The sequence below is a fragment of the Aquarana catesbeiana genome, linkage group LG04 (assembly GCF_042186555.1).
Source record: "Aquarana catesbeiana isolate 2022-GZ linkage group LG04, ASM4218655v1, whole genome shotgun sequence".
Lineage (NCBI taxonomy): Eukaryota > Metazoa > Chordata > Amphibia > Anura > Ranidae > Aquarana > Aquarana catesbeiana.
Genome location: NC_133327.1, coordinates 494,164,782 through 494,187,436, shown reverse-complemented (window position 1 = coordinate 494,187,436; position 22,655 = coordinate 494,164,782). Strand labels below are relative to the sequence as shown.

The following is a 22,655-nucleotide window of genomic DNA, read 5'->3' as shown; positions in this document are numbered from 1 at the left end:
GTCTCTATGAGGTCCAGGATGAATTTGTTGCTCGTGATTGAATACCATGGCGCAAGGAAGGCCCCCAGTCTCCCTCCCACCATGCAAGGAGAGTCACTGGGGTTTATCCTTGGACTGGGCTGGTTGAAAATAAATCTTTTTCTGCCACTCCCACGGTTGTGTTGCCATTTTTTGTTTTGTTCCTGTTTACTGGGATCTCCAACTTGTGGCCGCTTGAAGGAACGAAAATTATTTTTTGTCGTTTGTTTTCTTGGAATGGGCCAACCTTTTTTCTTGACCGCAGTCCTCTCTCGAACCAACTCCAGTTCTTTACCGCACAAGACTTCCCCTGAAAAAGGAAGAGCGCACAACCCCGACTTTGAAGCAACGTCCCTATTCCACAATTTGAGCAAATTTTCTCTCCTGGCTTTAATTATAAGCGCCGTTGATCTAGCTGTAAATTTGTTTGATTCTGTTGAAGCATCCGCAATATAAGCTACGGCTTTGTTAAGACTAGGGACGGTGTCTAGAATTTAGAATCTAAGGTCCTTGCAACACAAGTAGTGGCCAGTGCTGACTTGAAGTTTACAGAGCAAGCCTCCCATGCCAGTTTAAGGTAGCCCTCCACTTCCCTATTCCATTGGGTCCTTCAAAAACACCAGAATTGTCAAAAGATAATTCATATTTTTTAGACACTTTAGCTAAAGATGCGTCTAGCTTGGGGCATTTGTATATATTTCCTTTTTAATGTTTTTCGTATTGCAAAAATTTAAAACATACAGCATCGTGAATTAACATGTAATTTCGCATAGTACAAAAACATTGTTATTATTTTATATTCCCACTCCCTCGCTCTCTCGCAACTTAATCCCACCCCCCTACCACACATCACCCAAACATTGTCTATACATGTCTTCTTATCTATTGTCTATCTATATAGCCGAAAAGAGAGAGAAAATCCACTCCATAGACAGATAGAGAGTACAGGAAAGAGGCCACAGAAAGAAGAAAGAGTGGGGGAGACAGGGACATGGTGGTGAGCGGGAGTGGATTCACCTCAGCTCACCCCCATCCCCATGTACGGGGCACCCCATCTCCTCCAGTCAAGGTCCCCACATTCTCTCGAACTTTGAGGTTATTTTGTCTAATATATGACACTCGCTCACTCCAAACCATTGAATTAATGGTTTCTATCCAAATCCCCACAGTCGGGGGAGTGTGTGCCTGCCATTTCTGTGAAATTAATTTTCTCGCTTGGAACAGGCATCTCAATACTGCTTCGGTAGTACCGGGCAAGACTATCTTCCTCCAAGCTCCCTAATAGGCATGTCTTGGCCTCAGATTCCAATGAACTCCCAAAGATTTTATTTATCCTATCAGTTATCTCCACCCAATATCTGAAAAGCTTTGGACACCTACACACCATGTAGATAAGGTCTCCTGTCGCTTTACACCTGGAACACTCATCATTTTGTTTCCATCCAAGTTTAAACATTCTTTGGGGGTATAATACACTCTGTGGATAAGGAACAGGTGAGAAACCTTCTGCGAAGGAGAAATCGAGACCAGGGCTCCTTGTTCTAGAATCTTATCCCATTGTTCCATAGTTACTGGCCCTACGTCTCTCTCAAACCCCTCTCTACTCTTAAGAGGTCCCACTCCACTAATAACTCTATCCCCCAAACTAGCATACAACTTGGAAATTAGACCCTTAGTAGAGGCTAAGTTAATTATTTTTAGGAGTACAGGGATCTGGGTCCACTCCATAGACTGAGACCTGAACTGTACTTGAATGGCGTGCCTAATCTGCAGGTATTTATAAAACGCCTTGTTTGATATGTTAAATTCCCATCTTAGGTCTAGAAATGACTTCATGAGGTTACCCTCATATAACTGAATTAAACGTCTAATACCTTCCCATTCCCTGGGTTTCTCTATACCCCTCATCTCGGCCAAGTTTTTGTTATGCCATAAAAGGGGTATATTCTGTTACCCCATTATACCCCATTAGTGCCTTTGTTACCTGCCACACTTTACTGACTAGTTTTATCATCGGGCATCTGTAAATAATAGAGTCTGAATCTAGTGTCTCCACTAGTGTATTGTGTGGGACCCCCATTATCAGCATTCTATTACTAGAGGTTCCACAGCCCACTAGGTGTTGCAGCTGGGATGACAAAAAATATAATCTCGGGTGCGGAATCGCCATACCTCCTTCTTTAATCTAGAATTGTAACGTTTGCAAGCTAGTCCTAGATGGGGCCCTTTTTTCAAATTAATTCCCTAAAAAGGGATTCTATTTTCTTGAACCAGTTCTGACCTATCCAGGTCGGAGAGTTGTGAAGCAGGTACAATATCTGTGGTAGCCATATCATCTTTATTAGGTTACAACGACCTGCAACAGATAGGGGAAATTGGCACCAAGTATCTCCCTTTTGCTTTAATTTCAGTAAAAATTGGGCTAAGTTGTTATTAACGTACTGGTTTATATCGGTCGTGATCCAAACACCCAAATATTTCAACTTGGCCACTACTTTCAGGTGGGAAATTCCTGGTAATATCTGATCGCCAAGTGGGTCAATCGGTAACAAAGCCGACTTATCCCAATTGATGACCAGACCGGAAAAACGCCCAAACTCACCAACCATTTGTATCACTGAGTTTAACGAGGTTTTAACATCCCCAAGGAAGAACAGGACGTCATCTGTGAACAGTGCTATCCTGTCCTCTACTAACTGGCGCCGGAACCCCTGTATGTCTAGCCTTGATATTGTCACAATTGCTAGGGGTTCCATTGCAAAGGCGAACAGTAGGGGAGACAGGGGGCAGCCCTGTCTCGTCCCTCTCTCCAACTTGAACACAACTGAGAGTTCGTTGTTAATTTTAATTTTTGCTCTTGGTTCGCTATAAAAGTAGCCTAACCCATCTAATAAAAGAGGGGGGCAAACCCAAATTGCACTACACCTTCTATAGATAGTCCCATTCAAGACTGTCGAAGGTCTTGGCGGCGTCCAAGGCCAAAATGGCCTTAGAGCCGGAGTTATCAGTAGGAATCTGCAGATTCAAGAAGACTTTTCTGATGTTAATGCTAGTTGATCTGTTGGGAATAAAGCCCGACTGGTCCAGATGTATCAGGCCTTGAATACATCTGTTTAGGCGGGTTGCTAAAACTTTAGCCAGGATTTTTACATCGGTGCATAATAATGAGATTGGGCGATAGGAGGAGACATCCAGTTGGTCTTTCCCCTCCTTGTGCATTATGGTAATGGTGGCTTCCGACATTGAGGTAGGGAGACTCCCACTGGTTAACGCCCACCCCAATGTTTTCAGCAAGTCTGGGAGTAATACCTCGCCGTATCTTTTTTTATATTTCTACTGGGAGCCCGTCCGGGCCTGGTGATTTTTGGCTGGGCATCCCAGCCACTGCCCATTTTAGCTCCTCTAGGGTCACTGGTGCTTCCATATCTGTGCTATCCTGCTCTGACAAGGTCGGGATTGATATTCCCTGGAGAAAATGATCCATTATTTCACACCCTACTCCCCTGTTGGATTTATACAGAGATTTATAATAGTCGCTGAATACCTGTATTATCTGTCGCGTCAGTAGTAATGTCTCCGCTTGCTGTCCTAATCTCCGAAACGGTAGAGGAGGGAGTATTAGGTTTAATCAATAGGGACAGCATACGACCAACCCTCTCCGCTTGGGGCATTTGTACCATAGACCGGTGTCCTTCTCCTTAAAAAAAAAAAAAATCATGTTTAAATTTTTGGGGGAAGATATCTTCTTTTCCAGTTCTTTCCATTCCATAAGAATCATGTATTTTAGGGTGTCATGGATTGGAAAGGTCTTGGCTTATTTTGTTTGCAGATCTGCTTATATTTCGTCGTGGACTGAGAGTTCTTTATTCTCTTCCACTCCTAAGCCCAAAGTATCATAAATGGCATCCAGTAATCCCTCTGTCTTCAGAGAGAAACCAGAATCGCTGAAATGTATAGACTCTTTCCTCCTTGCTCTGGGTCAGAGTTGGAACTTTCTTCCAACTCTTCCACAGTTCCCTGTTCCTGAGGGAAGACCTCTGGGACCTGCAAAACTATAACTGGGGTAGCGCTGGAGGTACTAGATAAGGGTTCTGCTCCAGAGGTACCTGCTTTGTTAGTTTGGAAAGATTGCATAGCTACAGACATTTCTTTCTTCACAGTTTCAAGTAATCCCTTAAAGAGAGAAACAGCCTCATTTTTAAAGAGATAATCCGTGCATTCTTGACAGAGACTTTTTTAAAACAAACTCTTCTTAGGTAATTCCCCTTTTGTTTCTCTAATTTCCTTCCCCTTGTTCTGGCAAAAGAACGTGGGCTCGAGGTAAAAGGCCCCTTAAGCAAAATTTTTGAAGGAGAAGTGACCTAATACACAAGCTCCCACACACAGGGTTAGAGCCACTACCTGCAGGGAGAGAGAACAAAAGGTGACCAAAATATGCAGGAAAAATAACCACCCATATTTGAGTGAAAGATCACCACCAGGTGTATACCACATCAAATACATACTGTAAAAAGTGAATCACAATAACAAAAATAACATGAATAGGGCCATCTGACCCCCTTGAAAGACATCCATTGCCCCTTCCACCGGGTATGAAGAAAAAAAAGTGAGTGCCACAGCCCCCTTTTTCTTAACTTAGAGCAAGAGTCCCAGGGCGTCTCCATACCTGCATTGCCACCAGCAGCCCCCTCCATGGTGCACAGCAAGGTAGTAAAAAGATGACACCCGGTGCTGCCTCCTCCATGCCCTTAAGTCCTGCAGGGAGGATCATGGCCTGGCGCTGTGGATCTGGCTCCAGCATGGGGAAAGATGTGGGCCTAAGGAGAGCCATAGCCTCAGCCACCTCCAGTCTGCACTTGCCACACACAATATGGCTGCTTAACAACTTCCGGTAACCCCCGACGTCACTTCTGCCACGCCGGCCATGAGGTTACTCATCATGGCCTCCTCTCAGCGGCTGGGGCAAACAGCAGGCAGAAGGTCCACATGGACAGCGGCGTCCACCATAGGCAACCGGCCTCATGGCGCAGGACAGAGCAGCTCACATCCACCCCTGGGAGCACTCCAGTGGGTACAAATCGTCCTCTGTAAGCAAACACACCCAGGCTAGGGTATGGTACTGGACCCAGCTCCAAAACAGGGAAGGGAGGTCCCCTGTGCCAAAAACATTCTTTTTAGGCAGCTACAAAAGAGAACCCTGCGTTGGTAACACCCCCAGGCTCACTGTCCCTGTTCAAACTTTGCCACAGCTGGAAGGCCCCTGCCACCTAGCAGGAAGGCCTGCAGAAAAAATAAATCACAGCATGATGCGTGCTCCTGCCTGGCTGGAAGAAACACAAGAACTGATGGTATACTATGGTGCATGCCTTAAATAATGTGGATCATGTGTTTCCTGTGCTAGGTGGGAGAAGCCTCTCTTGTGGCCGTCGTGGAAGATGACTTGGGAAAGTGGCATTTTTAAGCCCAATGTGCATGAGGTCTTAATGTGACAGTTACAGTTTAGCCTCACCTTGTTCACTAAGCTAAATCACTGTGGACTTATTTAACCACTTGCCTACTGGGCACTTTCACCCCCTTCCTGCCCAGACCAATTTTCATCTTTCAGCGCTGTCGCACTTTGAATGACAATTAGGCGGTCGTGCAACACTGTACCCATATGACATTTTTATGGATTTTTTCACAAAAAATAGAGCTTTCTTTTGGTGGTATTTAATCACCACTGGGATTTTTATTTTTTGCTAAACAAACAAAAAAAGACCGAAAATTCAGAAAAAAAAAAAAAGAAGGATTTTTTAAAACAGCTTACCTGTAAAATCCTTTTCTTGGAGTACATCATAGGACACAGAGCCTTATGTATTTACTTAGTGGGTTATAGCTACCTTCAGGTGTTGACACTGGCACACCCAATAAAGGAAGTTGACTCCCCTATATAACCCCTCCTCCTTCCAGGAGTACCTCTGTTTTTGTAGCCAAGCAATACTTACACCCCATAAAAAGAGGGGCGGGACCTTTGTGTCCTATGATGTACTCCAAGAAAAGGATTTTACAGGTAAGCCGTTTTAAAAATCCTATTTTCTTTATCGTACATCATAGGACACAGAGCCTTAAGTATTTACTTAGTGGGACGTCCTATAGCAATGCTACTTGAGGGGAGGAAGACACAACAAATAGGGCACCCCCAGACATTGAGGACTTATACTGCTGCCTGCAGCACACTGCGCCCGAAGGCGATATCCTCATTCCTTCTTACATCCACTTGGTAAAATTTTGTGAATGTATGGACCGAAGACCAAGTTGCGGCCTTGCAGATCTGAGCAAAGGAGGCCTGGTGACGCACTGCCCAAGAAGCACTAACCGCTCTGGTAGAGTGTGCCTTAACTTGAATAGGGGGAATCTTACCCCTTAAATCATTAGTTTGAATTATAACTTGCTGAATCCACTTAGCAACAGTGGATTTCGACACTGCCTGTCCTTTTTTAGGACCCTCTGGCAGAATAAATAAGACATCAGTCTTACGAATCCGAGCAGTTTTCTTTAAATAGATTTTCACTGCTCTCACTACATCAAGACAGACATTGTAGTGACTTTTCTTCCCTGGAACATGGTTTTTGGAAAAACGATGGCAGGACAATATCTTCATTCAGATGAAAGCCTGAAACCACTTTTGGCAAAAAGCCTGGACGAGCGCGTAACACCTCATAAATAATCAAATATGGCTCTTTACAAGAAAGAGCAGCCAATTCTGAAACCCTCCTTGTTGAGGATATAGCAACCAAAAATATCAGCTTCCTAGTCAGAAGGACTAAGGGAACGTGCTGTAAAGGTTCAAATGGCGGTTTTTGTAATACTGACAAAACTAAATTAAAATCCCAAGGAGTTAAAGGTGATTTAAATGGCAGATTAATCCGCATCACCCCTTGCATAAAACCCCGAACTAAAGAATGCGTAGCAAGCGGTCTTTGAAATAAAACCGATAAGGCTGAGACTTGGCCCTTAATAGTACTTAGGGCCAACTTCATCTCTACTCCCAAATGTAGAAAGGTAAGAATTCTGCCTATAATATATCTCCGAGGGTGCCAACCCTTGGATTCACACCAGGAAACGTAAGCTTTCCAAACTCTATAATATACAGCTCTGGAAACTGGTTTCCTTGCATTGATTAAATTTGAGATAATTGACCTGGAAAGCCCACGCTTCTTCACAATGTGGGTTTCAATAGCCAAGCCGTTAAATTTAGCTTTTGTAAAGTAGGATGGAATATCGGCCCCTGCGATAGCAGGTCTGGGCTTCGTGGGAGAGACCAAGGACCCTCCACTGCCATCTTTACGATCTCTGCATACCATGACCTTCTGGGCCATGCTGGTGCTACCAGAATAACCGTCTTTCTTTCCAGCTTGATCCTGCAAAGAAGTCGAGGCAGCAACTGAATCGGGGGGAAAAGCGTAGATCAGTGAAAACTGATCCCACGGAGTTACCAGCGCATCTGTTCCGTATGCGAGTGGATCCCTTGTTCTGGACACAAAGTTGACTAACTTCATGTTGAATCTGGATGCCAGAATATCTATGTCCGGAGTCCCCCATCTTTGGCAAACAACCCGAAAAACTTTGGGGTGAAGAGACCATTCCCCTGGGAATAACTGCTGGCGACTTAGATAGTCCGCCTGCCAATTTTCTACTCCCGGAATGAAAACTGCCGACAGGGATAGGACATTCCTTTCTGCCCAAGTTAGGATATGGTTCACCTCTCTCTGAGCTGAGAGACTCCTGGTGCCCCCTTGGTGATTGATATAGGCCACAGCGGTGGCATTGTCGGATTGAGCCAGATACACTGCCCGAATCTCTAGGATGTTGATGGGCAGGGCTCTTTCAAGTTTTGACCACTGTCCTGGACTGCCGTCTCTTCTAGTACCGCTCCCCAACCTGAGAGGCTGGCATCTGTCGTTACTACTTTCCAGATTATTGATCTGAAGGATTTCCCCTTCAGCAAATTCTGGCTTGGTAACCACCAACTGAGGCTTTGAGACACTCTTGAGGACAGCTGCATTGGCAAGTCCAAAGCTTGGATCATTTTGTTCCAAGCAGAGAGGATTCTGTTTTGCAACAGTCTTGAATGGAACTGGGCATAGGGGACTGCTTCGAATGAAGCTACCATCTTTCCTAACAACCTCATGCAAAGACGAATTGAAGGATTTGCTTTGGACCTGACCATCCGTACCAGCTCTTTTATGGAGCTGATCTTTGCTGGAGGCAAGAACACCCTTTTCTGGGCTGTATCTATGATCAGGCCTAAGTAATCCAGCCTTCTTACTGGTTTTAAGGAAGACTTCTCTAGGCTGAGGATCCAACCGAGACTTTCCAGGTAACTGGTTGTAATGTGTATGCTTTGCCTTAAGCGAGTCACTGACCGGTCTATTAACAATAGATCGTCTAGGTATGCCAACACTGTTATGCCCTGTGCCCTCAACCAGGCTAGAGGTGGGGTCAGTATTTTTGTGGATACCCATGGTGCTGTGGCTAGCCCGAAGGGTAAAGCCGCAAACAAAGTCCCGTTGTTCCACTTCGAATCGCAGAAACCTTTGGTGAGCGGAAATATAGGGACATGCAGATGCACGTACCTGATGTCGATGGACACCAGAAGTTCTCCGCCTTGTAGGATGGAGACCACTGACCTGATCGACTCCAATCAAAATGAGCGAATTTTTAGGAACTGATTTAGATTTTTTAGATCCAGGATGGGCCTGACATCTCCATTCGGCTTTGGTACCGTAAACAGGTTTGAATAGAAACCTAAACCTTGTTCTTCTGTGGGGATCTGTATGATTACCCCTTCAGTCAATAATCGGTCTAATGCTTGAAACAGGGATTGTCTTTTCCCTGGATCCTTGGGAACGTTTGATCTCAGAAAGTGAGATGGTGGAAACTCCTGAAACTCTAGTTTGTATCCTAGAGTCACTGTGGAGAGAGCCCATCTGTCCTGAGTTTCCCTCTGCCACACTTCTGTGAAATGCAGAAGTCTGCACTCCACCTTGGTGAGGGGAGACGCCTCTTCATGAAGAGGTCTTAGTATTCTGCTTTGTAGTCTTGCGGCTCCAGGTCTTCCTTTGAGCCTGGGCCTGACCCTGCGATTTTCCTCTGGAATCCATCGCCACTGCCTAGAGGCAGATGCGCTTGGCGCAGGAGAGGGAGTCCATTTAAATGAAGGACTTTATACTTTCTTTTGACTGGCAAAAGAGTACTTTTGCCACTGGAAATTGTCTGGATGTATTTATCCAAATCATCGTCATATAGTCGCTCCCCATGAAATGGGAAACTAGACAGTAGGTTTGTGCAGGGTGCTTCGGCAGACCAATCCTTTAGCCAAAGGGTCCTACGCATGTGTACTAGCACAAGTGCAAGGCGAGACGCCTGGTGAATAGAATCCTTTATAGCATCTATGGCAAAACATAATGCTTTTGGTGAATCGGCCAGCTCGTTGGCCTGTTGTGCAGGGAGCTCGTTAAAAGACCAGTTCACAGAGGCCCTTAAGGACTGACAGATGCCTATAGCTGCAATTGCAGGCTGAGCAACAGTACCTGCTAAAGAAAGAGAGGATTTTAACAGGAATTCCAACTTTTTATCTGTTGGATCCTTTAGCATTTGTGCATTGTCCACTGGACAAGTTAAACTTTTATTCACACTGGAAATCGCAGCATCTACTGCTGGAACTTTCCATTTTTTTGTGAATTTTTCCTCCATAGGATTGAGAATCTCTTTGGAGGGAGAAAATGCTTATCTGGATGATCCCATTCGGTATAAATAAGCTTCTCTAGTAATGTGTAGACTGGAAACGCATGCACTGGTTGTGAAGGTTTCAAGGAACCCAAAGAAGAAACCAGACTTTCAGCTGACTCTGTTAGGGGTAGCATGATAGTGGAGCGAACCATGTCCGTAAGGATTTGTATCTCAGATTGTGAAGCTGAAACTTCCACTGTTGTTTCCTCCACAGAGGAGTAATCGGTTTGTTTTTCCCAATCTTTTGAGGGTAATACCTCATCCTGTCTCCACTGTTCCCCTGGTAAGGGGTTTGGAGTGGGAGAGAGGGATCTAGCCCACTTCTTATCCCCTTTAATGGAGGATGCAATTAAAGCCACTAATCTTCCTTCTAAGCCCTGTAGGGCAGAGGAAAATGCATCTTCAATCACGTATACAGAGACTGAAGTGTGAGAAGCAGTTGCACCACCAATTGCTTCCAATGACTCACCCTTGCTTGCCATGTCAGGTATCTCCGGAGAGGATGACAATCTGGAGGCATGTCTGGAGTTCCCAGTGCCTGGGGTGGTTTTGGTGCCTTAGTAGTAAGCCTTGAAGCCATAGTGCAAAGCACAAAAAGCAAAGGTACTCTAATGCCGCGTACACACGAGCGGACTTTCCGGCATCGTGTGTAGGCTCACGCAGACTTTTTTTTCCCAAAAGTCCGCCAGACCTAGAAATGAAGCATGTTTCAAATCTTTCCGTCGTAGGTCCACCGGACTCAGTTCCTGACGGAAAGCCCGTTCGTCTGTATGCTGGTCCGACGGACCAGATGAGACGCAAGGGCAGGGTATTGCATCTCGTGCTCACTGCAATAGGAAAAACAAATTTTCCTATTGCGCCAAGCGCGGGGCATACCAGGCCCTTAGGTCTGGTATGGATTTTAAGGGGAACCCCCTACCCCGAAAAAACGGCGTGGGGTCCCCCCCAAAGTCCATACCAGACCCCGATCCGAGCACGCAGCCCGGCTGGTCAGGAAAGGGGGTGGGGATGAGCGAGCGCCTCCCCCTCCTGAACCATACCAGGCCGCATGCCCTCAACATGGGGGGGTGGGTGCTTTGGGGGAGGGGGCGCCCTGCAGGGCCCCCCCACCACAAAGCACCTTGTCCCCATGTTGATGAGGACAAGGGCCTCTTCCCGACAACCCTGGCCGTTGGTTGTCTGGGTCTTCGGGTAGGGGGCTTATTGGAATCCGGGAGCCCCCTATAATAAGGAGGGCCCCCAGATCCCGGCCCCCCACCCTATGTGAATGAGTATGGGGTACATGGTACCCCTACCCATTTATCTAGGGAAAAAGTGTTACTAATAAAACACACTACACAGGTTTTTAAAGTAATTTATTAGACAGCTCCAGGAGGGTCTTCTTCCGACTTCGGGGGTCCCTCCGGTTCCTCTTCTCCCGGCGTTCGGTTGGTTCTTCTCCGGTCTCTCTGGCCTCTTCTCCCGGTGTTCAAACCCTGCTCCCGGTGTTCCAGTTCTTCTGCCGGCTCCCCGCTATCTTCATGCCGCTCTTTTGCTATCGGGGGCCCGGACTTCTGGCTTCTTCCCTCTTCTCTTCTTCCGATGTTGACACGACGGTCTCTCTGGCTGGAATACCCTCTGAGCTCTCCGATGTGACTTATATAGGCGGAGCCTCCGCCCCCTTATGCCGTCACAGTCCCTGGGCATGCTGGGATTGTGAAGATTTGGAGGGGGCGTGGTCATCACCCAGTGACCACACCCCCTAAAAGGTCACAGTTCCAGCATGCCCAGGGACTGTGACGGCATAAGGGGGTGGGGTCTCCGCCTATATAAGGCGCATTGGAATGCTCAGAGAGCATTCCAGCCGGAGAGACTGTCGTGTCAACATTGGAAGAAGAGAAGAGGGAAGAAGCCAAGAAACCAGAAGCCAGAAGCCCAGGCCCCCGCTAGCAAAAGAGCGGCATGAAGATAGCAGAGGAGCCGGCAGAAGAACTGGAACACCGGGAGAAGAGGCCAGAGAGTGGAGAAGAACCAACCGGACGCTGGGAGAAGAGGAACCGGAGGGACACCCGAAGTCAGAAGAAGAAGACCCCCGAAGCCGGAAGAAGACCCTCCCGGAGCTGTCTAATATATTAATTACTTTAAAAACCTGTGTAGTGTGTTTTATTATTGACACTTTTTCCCTAGGTCAATGGGTAGGGGTACCATGTGCCCCATACTCATTCACATAGGGTGGGGGGTCCCTCTTATTATAGGGGGCTCCCGGATTCCGCTAAGCCCCCTGCCCGCAGACCCTGACAACCAAAGGCCAGGGTTGTCGGGAAGAGGCCCTTGTCCTCATCAACAAGGGGACAAGGAGCTTTGTGGTGCACCCACCCCCCATGTGAAGGTCATGCGGCCTGGTACGGTTCAGGAGGGGGGGGGCGCTCGCTCGTCCCCACACCCTTTCCTGACCGGCCGGGCTGTGTGCTCGGATTGGTGTTTGGTATGGACTTTGGGGGGGACCCCACGCCGTTTTTTCGGCGTAGGGGGTTCCCCTTAAAATCCATACCAGACCTAAGGGCCTGGTATGCCCCGCGACGGGGCTCGCAAGGTGTCAATCTCGCCGATAAAAGCGGCAAGATTGACTTCGTTTTCTAGTCCCGTCGTACCAGAGTCACGTTCAAAATGAACGGACTTGTCCGTGTGTGGGCAAGTCCGTTCATTCGGAAAGTCCGCCGTAATACCGGCGAAAGTCCGTCGGGAAGACGGGCGGACCTAGCCTGCCGAAAAGTCCGGTCGTGTGTAGGCAAGTCTGTCCGTTCAGAAAGTCCAGCGGTAGTCCGCCAGAAAGTCCGGCGGGAAGAACGTCGGACCTAGTTTCACAGAAAGTCCTTGAACAATAGTAGGAAAAACAGTGGTAGCATACAATGATCTAATGCTAAACAATAAGTTTTTTCCTGTTCTGCAAATGCCTGTGTAAACCCCTCACATGCACCAGCACTTCTGTGTCCTGTGGCAGCCTTGCTTCAGCTGCTCTGATAGACACTGTCTGTTTCTCAGAGTATCAGCCTTAAGCTTTTTCAGGTGTAAGCCCAATTGTCTATGCGCCACACCCTTTCCTGTGCTTAGAGTCACCTCAGAGGGGAGAGGTGAAAGGGATTTACACAGCCTTTTTATCAGCTTTTCAGATTTATGCTTGTTTAACCCCTTCCCGACCGGCGCACGTTGATGTACGTCGGCAGAATGGCAGGGCTGGGCAAATGGACGTACAGGTACGTCCATTTGAATTCCGCGCCATTGCGTGCGTGGTGGCCGGGAGCTCCGTGAGTCGGGTCGGGGGTCCCGCGGACGCGATCGCCACGGGGATACCCGCGATCGCCTCACGGAGAGGACGAACGGGGGAGATGCTGATGTAAACAGCATCTCCCTGTTCTGCCTATTGACAATGATCACAGCTCCCTGTCATCGGGAGCAGTGATCAGAGTAATGACACTGCTAGCCCATCCCCTACAGTTAGTAATCACTCCCCATACATAACCCCTCCCCGCCCACCAGTGGTTAACCCCTTTATTGCCAGTGTCATTTACACAGGAATCAGTGCATTTTTAACCGCACTGATCGCTGTATAAATGACAATGGACCCAAAAATGTGTCAAAAATGTCCAACATGTCCGCCATAACGTCGCAGTCACAATAAAAATCGCTGATCGCCGCCATTACTAGTAAAAAAAAAAATTATTAATAAAAATGCCATAAAACTATCCCCTATTTTGTAAACGCTATAACTTTTGCGCAAACCAATCAATAAACACTCATTGCATTTTTTTTTTACCAAAAATATGTAGAAGAATACGATTGGCCTAAACTGAGGAAAAAAAAAACTGTTTTTTTTATATCTTTTTGGGGGATATTATAGCAAAATGTAAAAAAATAATGCATTTTTTTCAAAATTGTCACTCTTATTTTGTTTATAGCGCAAAAAATAAAAATCGCAAAGGCGATCAAATACCACCAAAAGAAAGCTCTATTTGTGGGAAAAAAAGGACGTCAATTTTGTTTGGGAGACACGTCGCACGACCGTGCAATTGTCAGTTAAAGTGAATAAACGCTCTGGTCAGGAAGGGGGTAAAATCTTCCGGGGCTGAAGCGGTTAAACATAACATGTATCCCTATCCACTCAGTGTCCCCATTTAGGGGGAGATGAGACCCCCCCCCCTCCAGCTTCTGAGACACACGCTGTATTAGCACAGATTTAAACAGGGTCTATACACTATTACTCCCTCTAGAGGAGTTTAAGACATTTTACAATATAATTGAAAGAAAAGTCATAGGTGGACTTTGCAGTTCCTAGGCTTTCCTCTTACCTTTTCCTCGCTGCAGGATACTGCTGTAAATAGACGGATCTAAACTTCACCCATCACGGTGGGCAGTGCGTTTAAACCTTCAAAGACTGGGGCCCTTTTAATAGGGGTTCCACTCCTTTGGAAAATGTATAGCACCCCTCGGGACAGCTTTAGGTAATGTAGCAAGACCAAAAAGTCCTGGTTCCTGGGGTCCAGCCCTCAAAGAGGAGCGTTACAGGCAAAACCTCGTTCTTCTATGCGAGGCCCAGGTACCATCCAGGAGCCGCAGTGGCGGGATAGATCCGGTTGTGGAGGCTTTTTAAATCCAGCATGGATCCCTCCTGGAGCTCCGCAGAGCACATCTTCACTCGTGCCAACACCTTTAGACACTGGCGAAAAAACTGAGGTACTCCTGGAAGGAGGAGGGGTTATATAGGGGAGTCAATTTCCTGTATTGGGTGTGCCAGTGTCAACACCTGAAGGTAGCTATAACCCACTAAGTAAATACTTAAGGCTCTGTGTCCTATGATGTACGATAAAGAAATATGAATTTGTTTTTAATGTTTCATAGTTTGTTATACAGTGCATTGATAGGCACTGATGAGGCAGCACTGATAGACAGCACTGATGGCCGGATTATCAGTGTAGATGTCCCTTTAACACAACCCGGTTATCGGCTCTCTTTTCCCCTCCTCACACTGACAGATGATAACCGGGTTGTGTTTACATCGTGATCAGCTGTCATTGGACACCGCTGATCGCATGGTAAGGGGCACTGTGATTGGCCCTTTACCCCGATCTGTGATCAGTTGAATCCGAAGGACTCAGCAATCACAGAAGCGCGATCATCGAAGGACATCATATGACAGCCTCCCGACAAAGTAAGCCCGGGCCATAGCGGTCATTCGGCTATAGCGCAGGCAGGAAGTGGTTAAAAATCGAATACAAGTATGACATATTACATTTGTATTTTTCCTGCACCATCAGTTTATCCACTGAAGGAAGTCTTCTCGCTACAAGGCCTGCTTTAATTCCCAGTAAAACTAAAACGGGATCTTAACCACTCTAGCTCCTGCACCTATATGGCATTGCTTAAAGTGACAAAATTAACAAAGTGAACAAACACTCCACACCCTACTCAACCCATGCTGCACTTACCTCCATGGGTGCTATGGTTTCACAATCCATGCAGCATGGTGCAGCGGTCCTCTGTTTTTTTTTTTTTTTTTATATCATAAATCAGCAACATTACCTTTTACTTTCAAAACATTTGCTGATTGGGACTAAAACATATTGGTGTATATTTATTAAACATGTTGCATAGCTGTTCGCCCAGTGAAACTGCTGGTACATTTGTTTTGTGCAAATGGGCCATAATCAAATATTCCCCTATTTTCTTTATAGGCTGAATGTTATTCATTTATACAAAAAGAGAGCAGTTTGTGAAATTACTGCCTTATGGGCAGTAAATGGAGCTGAGGATCACCACCATCTAGTGGCCATAATACAGTATTTTCCCCCAGACCTCCAAAAATATAATTGGGCCTGCCACCTGACCAGGTTGGTTGACTGGCACGTGCACCGCCTCTCCAAAGACTGGATCACTTTGGAAGACTCTTTCACGAACCTCATAATATCTAACTCGCCCTGGATTGACCACAAATCTGTACCCAAAGATTACACATCACACCCGCTCATTGGGGCCTCTCTATCACTTTTCAAACTTACGTGTAAATCGTTTATTATTACACCCTCTCCTGGCCCTATGACCCCATTGGAAAACAACCCTGAATTTCCCCCGGGCCTGTCATTGAAAGACCCGAACCTCGATGCACATACCTCACATGCCAGGGCTCATCGTTTTTTCCACAATGGGTCATTCCTTTCTTACCCCGCACTCTCCGCAACATTATCTGACTACAATATCCCCTTCTTAATACCTACAACTGAGACATTTTTCAACATGTCCAAACACCTCCCTATGGCATAGGGACTTCACACCCTTTGAACTCATCTGCTCCAGTACGGAACCCCAGGGTCACTTAATCTCCACAATTTACTTCCTCCTTTTCTTAAGACATAAGGTCAAGGACGACAAAATAGTGAGACAATGGGAATCAGACCTATCTATAGATCTCACCCCTACTGAATGGGAACGCATATTCGTCCTCATGCACAAAGGCTCAGTCAACATCTCAACACAGGAAAATAGATATAAACTGTTCTCTAAATGGTATAGGACATCCGACAAGGTCCACCACTTTCACCCCACCGTCCCCCTGACTTGCTGGAGGTCCAACGCTACTCGTGGCACCCTACTCCACATTTGGTGGGAATGCAACCCAATTCAGCCATTCTGGTCAGAAATCCATCAGCTGATCTCCCACATCACCACCTACTCACTGGCCTTCTCTCTCGCACGCTATCTACTACACCACACCCCTGAATCCACCAATACTTACAAAAAAACTCTATCGCTACACCTCATCAATGCGGCCAACTTATGTATCCCTACCTTATGGAGGAATACTGCTCCCCCCACGGTGAATGATTGGATCCGTCGGGTAGATAGAATAGCTGACATGGAAAAACTCATGTGCCAAGCCAACGACAATCCCACCAAATTTACTGCCACATGGGCTTGCTGGCTACATTATAGACAAACCCAGACACAGATCGCACAGTCTACTATACTAACACCCCCACCTTGTAAGCACTGAGCTGTTCTCTGTTCCAAGACCTCACGTTCCACTCACCCAGCGCCCACCAGCCACCAATCCCTACTTCCCACCCCCACCGCATTCTCACCCTAAGTGCACTCACCTATCACTACATTAGCCCTCAAGGGCTCTCTACGGGCACACCCCAATACACTCCTAATTGCCTTAGTGTACAGGTACACTCTTGAAAGGTCACTGGGAACCCCCCCCCCCCCCTGACAATTTTGCTTCCTATCGGGATCCAATGTTGAACCATACCACACTGTCTACCTTTGATATCCTTGACTACTTTTCTCACAACCCAGCTCATTCACAGCGAGGTCCCTTCAAGGGTGAATGGTATCGGGGTCAGCCTTCGACGGTGTGGATATAGTCTCCATATACACCCCGATTTTCACTCTTATCATTTCTCATCTCACTGAATGATATTTGCAATATCAGTTGCTAAGTACACCGTTTTCAATAAGTTTCAACAATTCTACACAGAAAACCCCTGGTATCTTAAAGCAATCGACCACGCATAATTGCCACCGTTCATGTCTTACTCTACACATTTTTTCACTTCTTTCATTGAGACTTGTATTCTTCTTACGTTATGTTTGCTTATTACAATGGTATGTACTTGCCTATTCAACTCTCGTGTTTTGAATATTGAGATGTATATTGCATGTTGCTTGTTAACCTCTAAAAATTAAATAATAATTTTGTGAAAAAAAATAAATAAATAATTGTGAAGTGGCGGGAATATGATAAATGTTTTTTCACATTTTTTACAAATAAATATCTGAAAAGTAAAAAACACAATATTTTCCCAAACGACTGTATTTTTAATGAACAAACATTAGACCTGTTGAGAAAGTAGAACATTTGATTTTGCCCCATTTGCACAGAACAAATGTACCAGCAGCTTAGCAGTCTTCTGTGTTTTAAAATAAATAAATAAATAAAGGTGCAAATGTGAAATTACCTTTCGGATTCACAAGTACTTGTTGCTTGCATCAGATCTGCATCATCTAGCCCTGGGATCTGTTGCAACTATGTTGGCCAAAAATCACATATTACATACATACAATGTAAGATCTAATAATGCACCTAAGAATGTTATGCTGATACCAAACATTTGGGTCAGGTTCATTATACACTAGAGCTGCACGATTCTGGCCAAAATGAGAATCATGATTTCTTTGCTTAGAATAAAGATCACGATTCTCTCAGGATTCTCGTGGCGTAAAATCTTTCATGTTATACAAAAAAAAATGTGGGTTAACTTTAATGAATTTAAAAAAAAAACAAACTAACTAGTAAAGTAATTTTTTCAGAAAAATTGCATTTGAAAGACCGCTGCGCAAATACAGTGTGACATAAAATATTGCAACAACCACCATTTTATTCTCTAGGGTCTCTACTAAAAAATATATATATATATATATATATATATATATATATATATATATATATATATATATATATATAATGTTTGGGGTTCTAACTAATGTCTAGCAATTTCTAGCAAAAAAAAATAAAAAAATAAAAATGATTTTAACTTGAAAACAACAACTGTCAGAAAAAGTTTTAGTGTTTAAGTGGTTAAACGTTCCTAATTTACATACAGAAGTCTATTCCTTAGATGTAAAAGACAAGACGAATTGATACAATGTTTAGACTTAACATTCCACTAATAGAATGTTTTAAACCTTGGCAGACTGCCCAGACTTTGACTTTTGATGGCTGAGAGCAGAGAAATTTTTCTGCATACCAAAGATCGGGTTTGTCAAGATTGCAACAGGGGGAAAAAAAAAAATTGCGATAACGATTCTTGATGATTAATCGTGCAGCTCTATTATACACTGATCAGCCATTGAATTTATAACCATCCACCTAATATTGAGTAAGTTCCCCTTTTGCTGCCAAAACAGCCCTGATCCTCCCCTCCCTAGTTCACTTTTTGAAAACAGCTGGTGAACAATAACTTACTTTGCTCTATAAAGACACTTATACTAATAGAGGTTGCCCTAAGAAGCAGGATAGGGTCTGGTCCAAATGGTTGGCTGATCCCTCTACAGCATCTGAAATGAATGTCTAATGAAGTAAACTGCCTAGACTTCATGACATATGTGTGTATTAGAAGTTGGGATGCTCCCTCTCCTTTCTAATGATATACTATTTCCCGTATAGATGTATAGCTATAAATCCAGGTTTGCGGATGCCGCACCATTCTCTGTTCCTCAGGCTTAACCCTGAATGTGGTTTTGTTTGGACTGCATGCCTTCCTTCTGCTGCTGCCCCTGCACGAGCTTACACCACTGCGATTTGATATGGTTTGTGTTGTGGTGTTTGTTTAACACTTAATAAAGAGATTTATAGAAAAAAAAAAAAAAAACAGCCCTGACCCATCAAGGCATGGACACCATTAGACCTTTGAAGGTATGCTGTGGCATCTGGCACCAGGCCATCAGTAACAGATCCTTTATGTCCTGCAAGTTGTGAGGTGGGGCCTCCGTGAATTGGACTTGTTTTTCCAACACATCACACAGATACTCGATGGGATTGAGATCTGGAGACCCTGGAGGCCAAGTCAAAACCTTAAACTTGATATTGTGTTACTGAAACCATTCTTAATCCATTTTTGCAGGGTGGCAGGGAACACTATACTGCTGAAGGAGGCCACTGACATCAGGGAATACTGTTTCCATGAAGAATGTACTTAGTCAACAACATGGTTTAGGTAGGTAGTACATGTGAAATTAACATCCATATAAATGGCAAGACCCAAGGTTTCCCAGTAGAAAATTGCCCAAAGCATCACACTGCCTCCCCCGGCTTCAATTCTTTCCATACTGCATCCTGGTGTAATCTCTTCCCCGGGAAAAGCGACGCATATGCACTCAACGTGATGTAAAAGAAAATGATTTATTAGACTAGCCCAACTCCTTCCTTTGATCCGTGGTCCACTTCTGATGCTCATCTTCCCATTGTAGGCACTTTTGGCAGTGCACATGGGTCAGGATGGGCACCCTGGTCAGTCTGTTGCTACACAGCCCCATACACAACAAACTGCAATGCCCATTTTTTCAGCTTTCACAACATCAACTGCAAGGACAACATGTTTTCTATGGTGGTCATAAAGTTATGGCTGATCTGTAGGTGTATAAATAGGTTTCAGATTACCTAAATAAAACTTTTTGGCCCCAAAATTATGCTTTCAATTGAATTTGACATTTTATCTAACATTGATGTACAAGAGCTTTACATTTACTGTGAGGACACAAGAACTTGGCCATAGCTGTCTAAAAACCCTGGTCAACGACAAATCCTCCAACCCAAAAAATGTCAATCTGATGCAAAATATACCTGAACATTGGCAGGTTCCTTCATCTTAAGGTCCTTCAAGGCCAAACGTGCAGCATTCTGTTTTGCTTCTTTCTTGTTTTTCCCTTTAGCTTCAGGAAATGTTCGCTCATCAATAACAGCACTGCAGAAGAACCTTTAAAAAAATTGAGGAAGTTTATTTTTTTAAATGTATAGCATAGTCTATATCTCTCACATTACTGCTCTGAGAACAGCACTTTGGCATATCAGACACTAAAGGGTTGACTTACTAAAGAAGTAGAGACTGCTAATTTTGCATGCAGTGTTAATAGAGCCTGATAAAAATGGGTAAATCAACATATGCAAGAACAAATCCTGTTTTCAATTTCCCTAACACAAGATTAGGTATTCAAACAACACAGCGTCGCCTTCACCTTAATTACAAATATTCACTATGCCTATAATCATTTAGTAAATTGGCTACAAAATTCTACTATAAACCTTGTTAACACTTCCATGTTTCAAGTCAATATTACTCTATAGACCTATCATAAGGACCCAAAAGACAACGTATACTTTAAAATGTAATGCTGATCACCTTCATTACTAGATATGCCTGCTGAGTGCACTGTATAAACTGTAAATAAACAAAAACACCAATCGCAATAATGTTCTAGCGTGACATATACAATCAAATAAGTGTAAATCAAATGTATGTGAATGCACGTGCAATTAATTAAATAAAAATTGTTGGATTGACAATGATATCAAGCTGCTATCAATTATATAGTGGTCAGAATCCCCTAAAAATTAAAACATATAACATAGATTGATGCGCTCTGATACAAAGTTCAATCAATGTGAGAAAAGAATTTTTTGTGCTAAAAAACCAATGTGAAAAAAATTGCTACCAAATCGCTAAAAATCGCATATATATAAAATCGCAAATATATGAAAAAAAAATCGCAAATATTTAAAAACTGTGTTCCTCCAGTTATACAAATCCACTGGAAGTGGTGCGATATCTCCAAAGTAAACTAAGCAACAACTGTGTATAGATATACTAAAAATGCGTTTGCAAATAGTAATCAATCCAAATTAGTGCCAATAAATAAATAAATTAGATATATTCCCTGTGATAAGTGTTGAATCCTCCGTAATAAAAAATAAATAAATTATATGCTTATAAAGGTGCAATATATATACAATTGATGAGTATAAATAGATAAATAGTGCCAATAGAATCTGAATAAATATAGATGATTAAATTCATGAGATAGGATAAGTAACAGGCGACAGTTCAATCCTCAGTAATCTGGGATATCTGGATTCCTGCAGTACTTATTGTTCACCCTCTGAGCTATTTCTTCCACAGCCACAATGAATGGTAATTTTCTCAGTATCAAGTGGTTTTATGTAAAATAAACAGAAAGAGAAAACATTGCGCAATATTGTTACAATAAAAGTTCACAGGCAAAACAGCACAGTGATACACTCACGTGTGCCTGACTTGTTTTAGGCATGCAGATAAGCAGATCTCAGCTGGCTTGTAAGGACAAGGCTCGCTACGCAAGCTGCTGCTGCTTGATACAATGTATTCAGCAGACTGTGTCCTAGGCTCCTCCCACGCGTTGCATCACTGACACGTGACTTTCAAGAAATAGTGACAAATGTCAGTGACAAAATAGTTATGTGTAATAAAATGGAATGACACAGGGAAAAAAGTACTGAACACATGAAGAAAGGGAGGTACAAGAATGCATGGTAAGCAAAGATACCATCTGAAATCTATCAGTAATTAGAAAGCAATCCTACCGCTTGTCAGTGCAAATTAATATCAGCTGGTTCAGTCTCAACTTATGGTCTATAAAAAGGTGTCTCATTACCAAGGTGTGATACAAGAAACATGTCATGACGGGTAAAAGAAAAGAGCTCTCTCGAGACCTTCGCAACCTTATTGTTGCAAAACATACTGATGGCATTGGTTACAGAAGGATTTCTAAACGTCTCAATGTTCCAGTGAGCGCAGTTGAGGCCATAATCCAGAAGTGGAAAGAACATAATTTCAACATAAACTGGCCATGACTAGGTGCTTCTTGCAAGATTTCTGACAGAGTGAAAAGTATTATCAGAAGAGTTGTCCAAGAGCCAAGGGCCACTTGTGGAGAGCTTCAGAAAGACCTGGAATTAACAGGTACAATTGTTTCAAAGGAAACAATAAGTAATGCACTCCATGGCCTATATGTACGCTCACCATGCAAGACTCCATTGCTGAAGAAAAAGCACATTGAAGCTCATTTAAAGTAAGCTGCACAACATTTAGACACGCCTGTGAAATTCTGGGAGAATATAGTCTGGTCAGATGAGACTAAAATTGAACTCTTTGGAGGCCATTAAACAGATCATGTTTGGAGGTCAAATGTTACTGCACATCACCCCAAAAACACCATACCAACAGTGAAATTTGGAAGGTGGGAACATCATGGTGTAGCATATGGTACATGGCAAACTTTAGATCACTGAAAGAAGGATG

General features: G+C 44.2%; 1 protein-coding gene across 4 annotated transcripts in view; it reads right to left on the bottom strand.

Moving 5' to 3' along the window:
• Nucleotides 1-22,655, bottom strand: part of LOC141140472 (interferon-induced, double-stranded RNA-activated protein kinase-like) — a 391,078-nt gene that overhangs the window by 229,302 nt on the left and 139,121 nt on the right. For all 4 annotated transcript variants that reach the window (XM_073627695.1, XM_073627696.1, XM_073627698.1 and 1 more), the window contains exons 7-8: nucleotides 20,165-20,297; nucleotides 17,781-17,848 (exon numbers count right to left, since the gene is read on the bottom strand). In XM_073627695.1, the coding sequence (XP_073483796.1) occupies nucleotides 17,781-17,848; nucleotides 20,165-20,297 (201 nt within the window). The remainder of the gene's footprint in view (nucleotides 1-17,780; nucleotides 17,849-20,164; nucleotides 20,298-22,655) is intronic.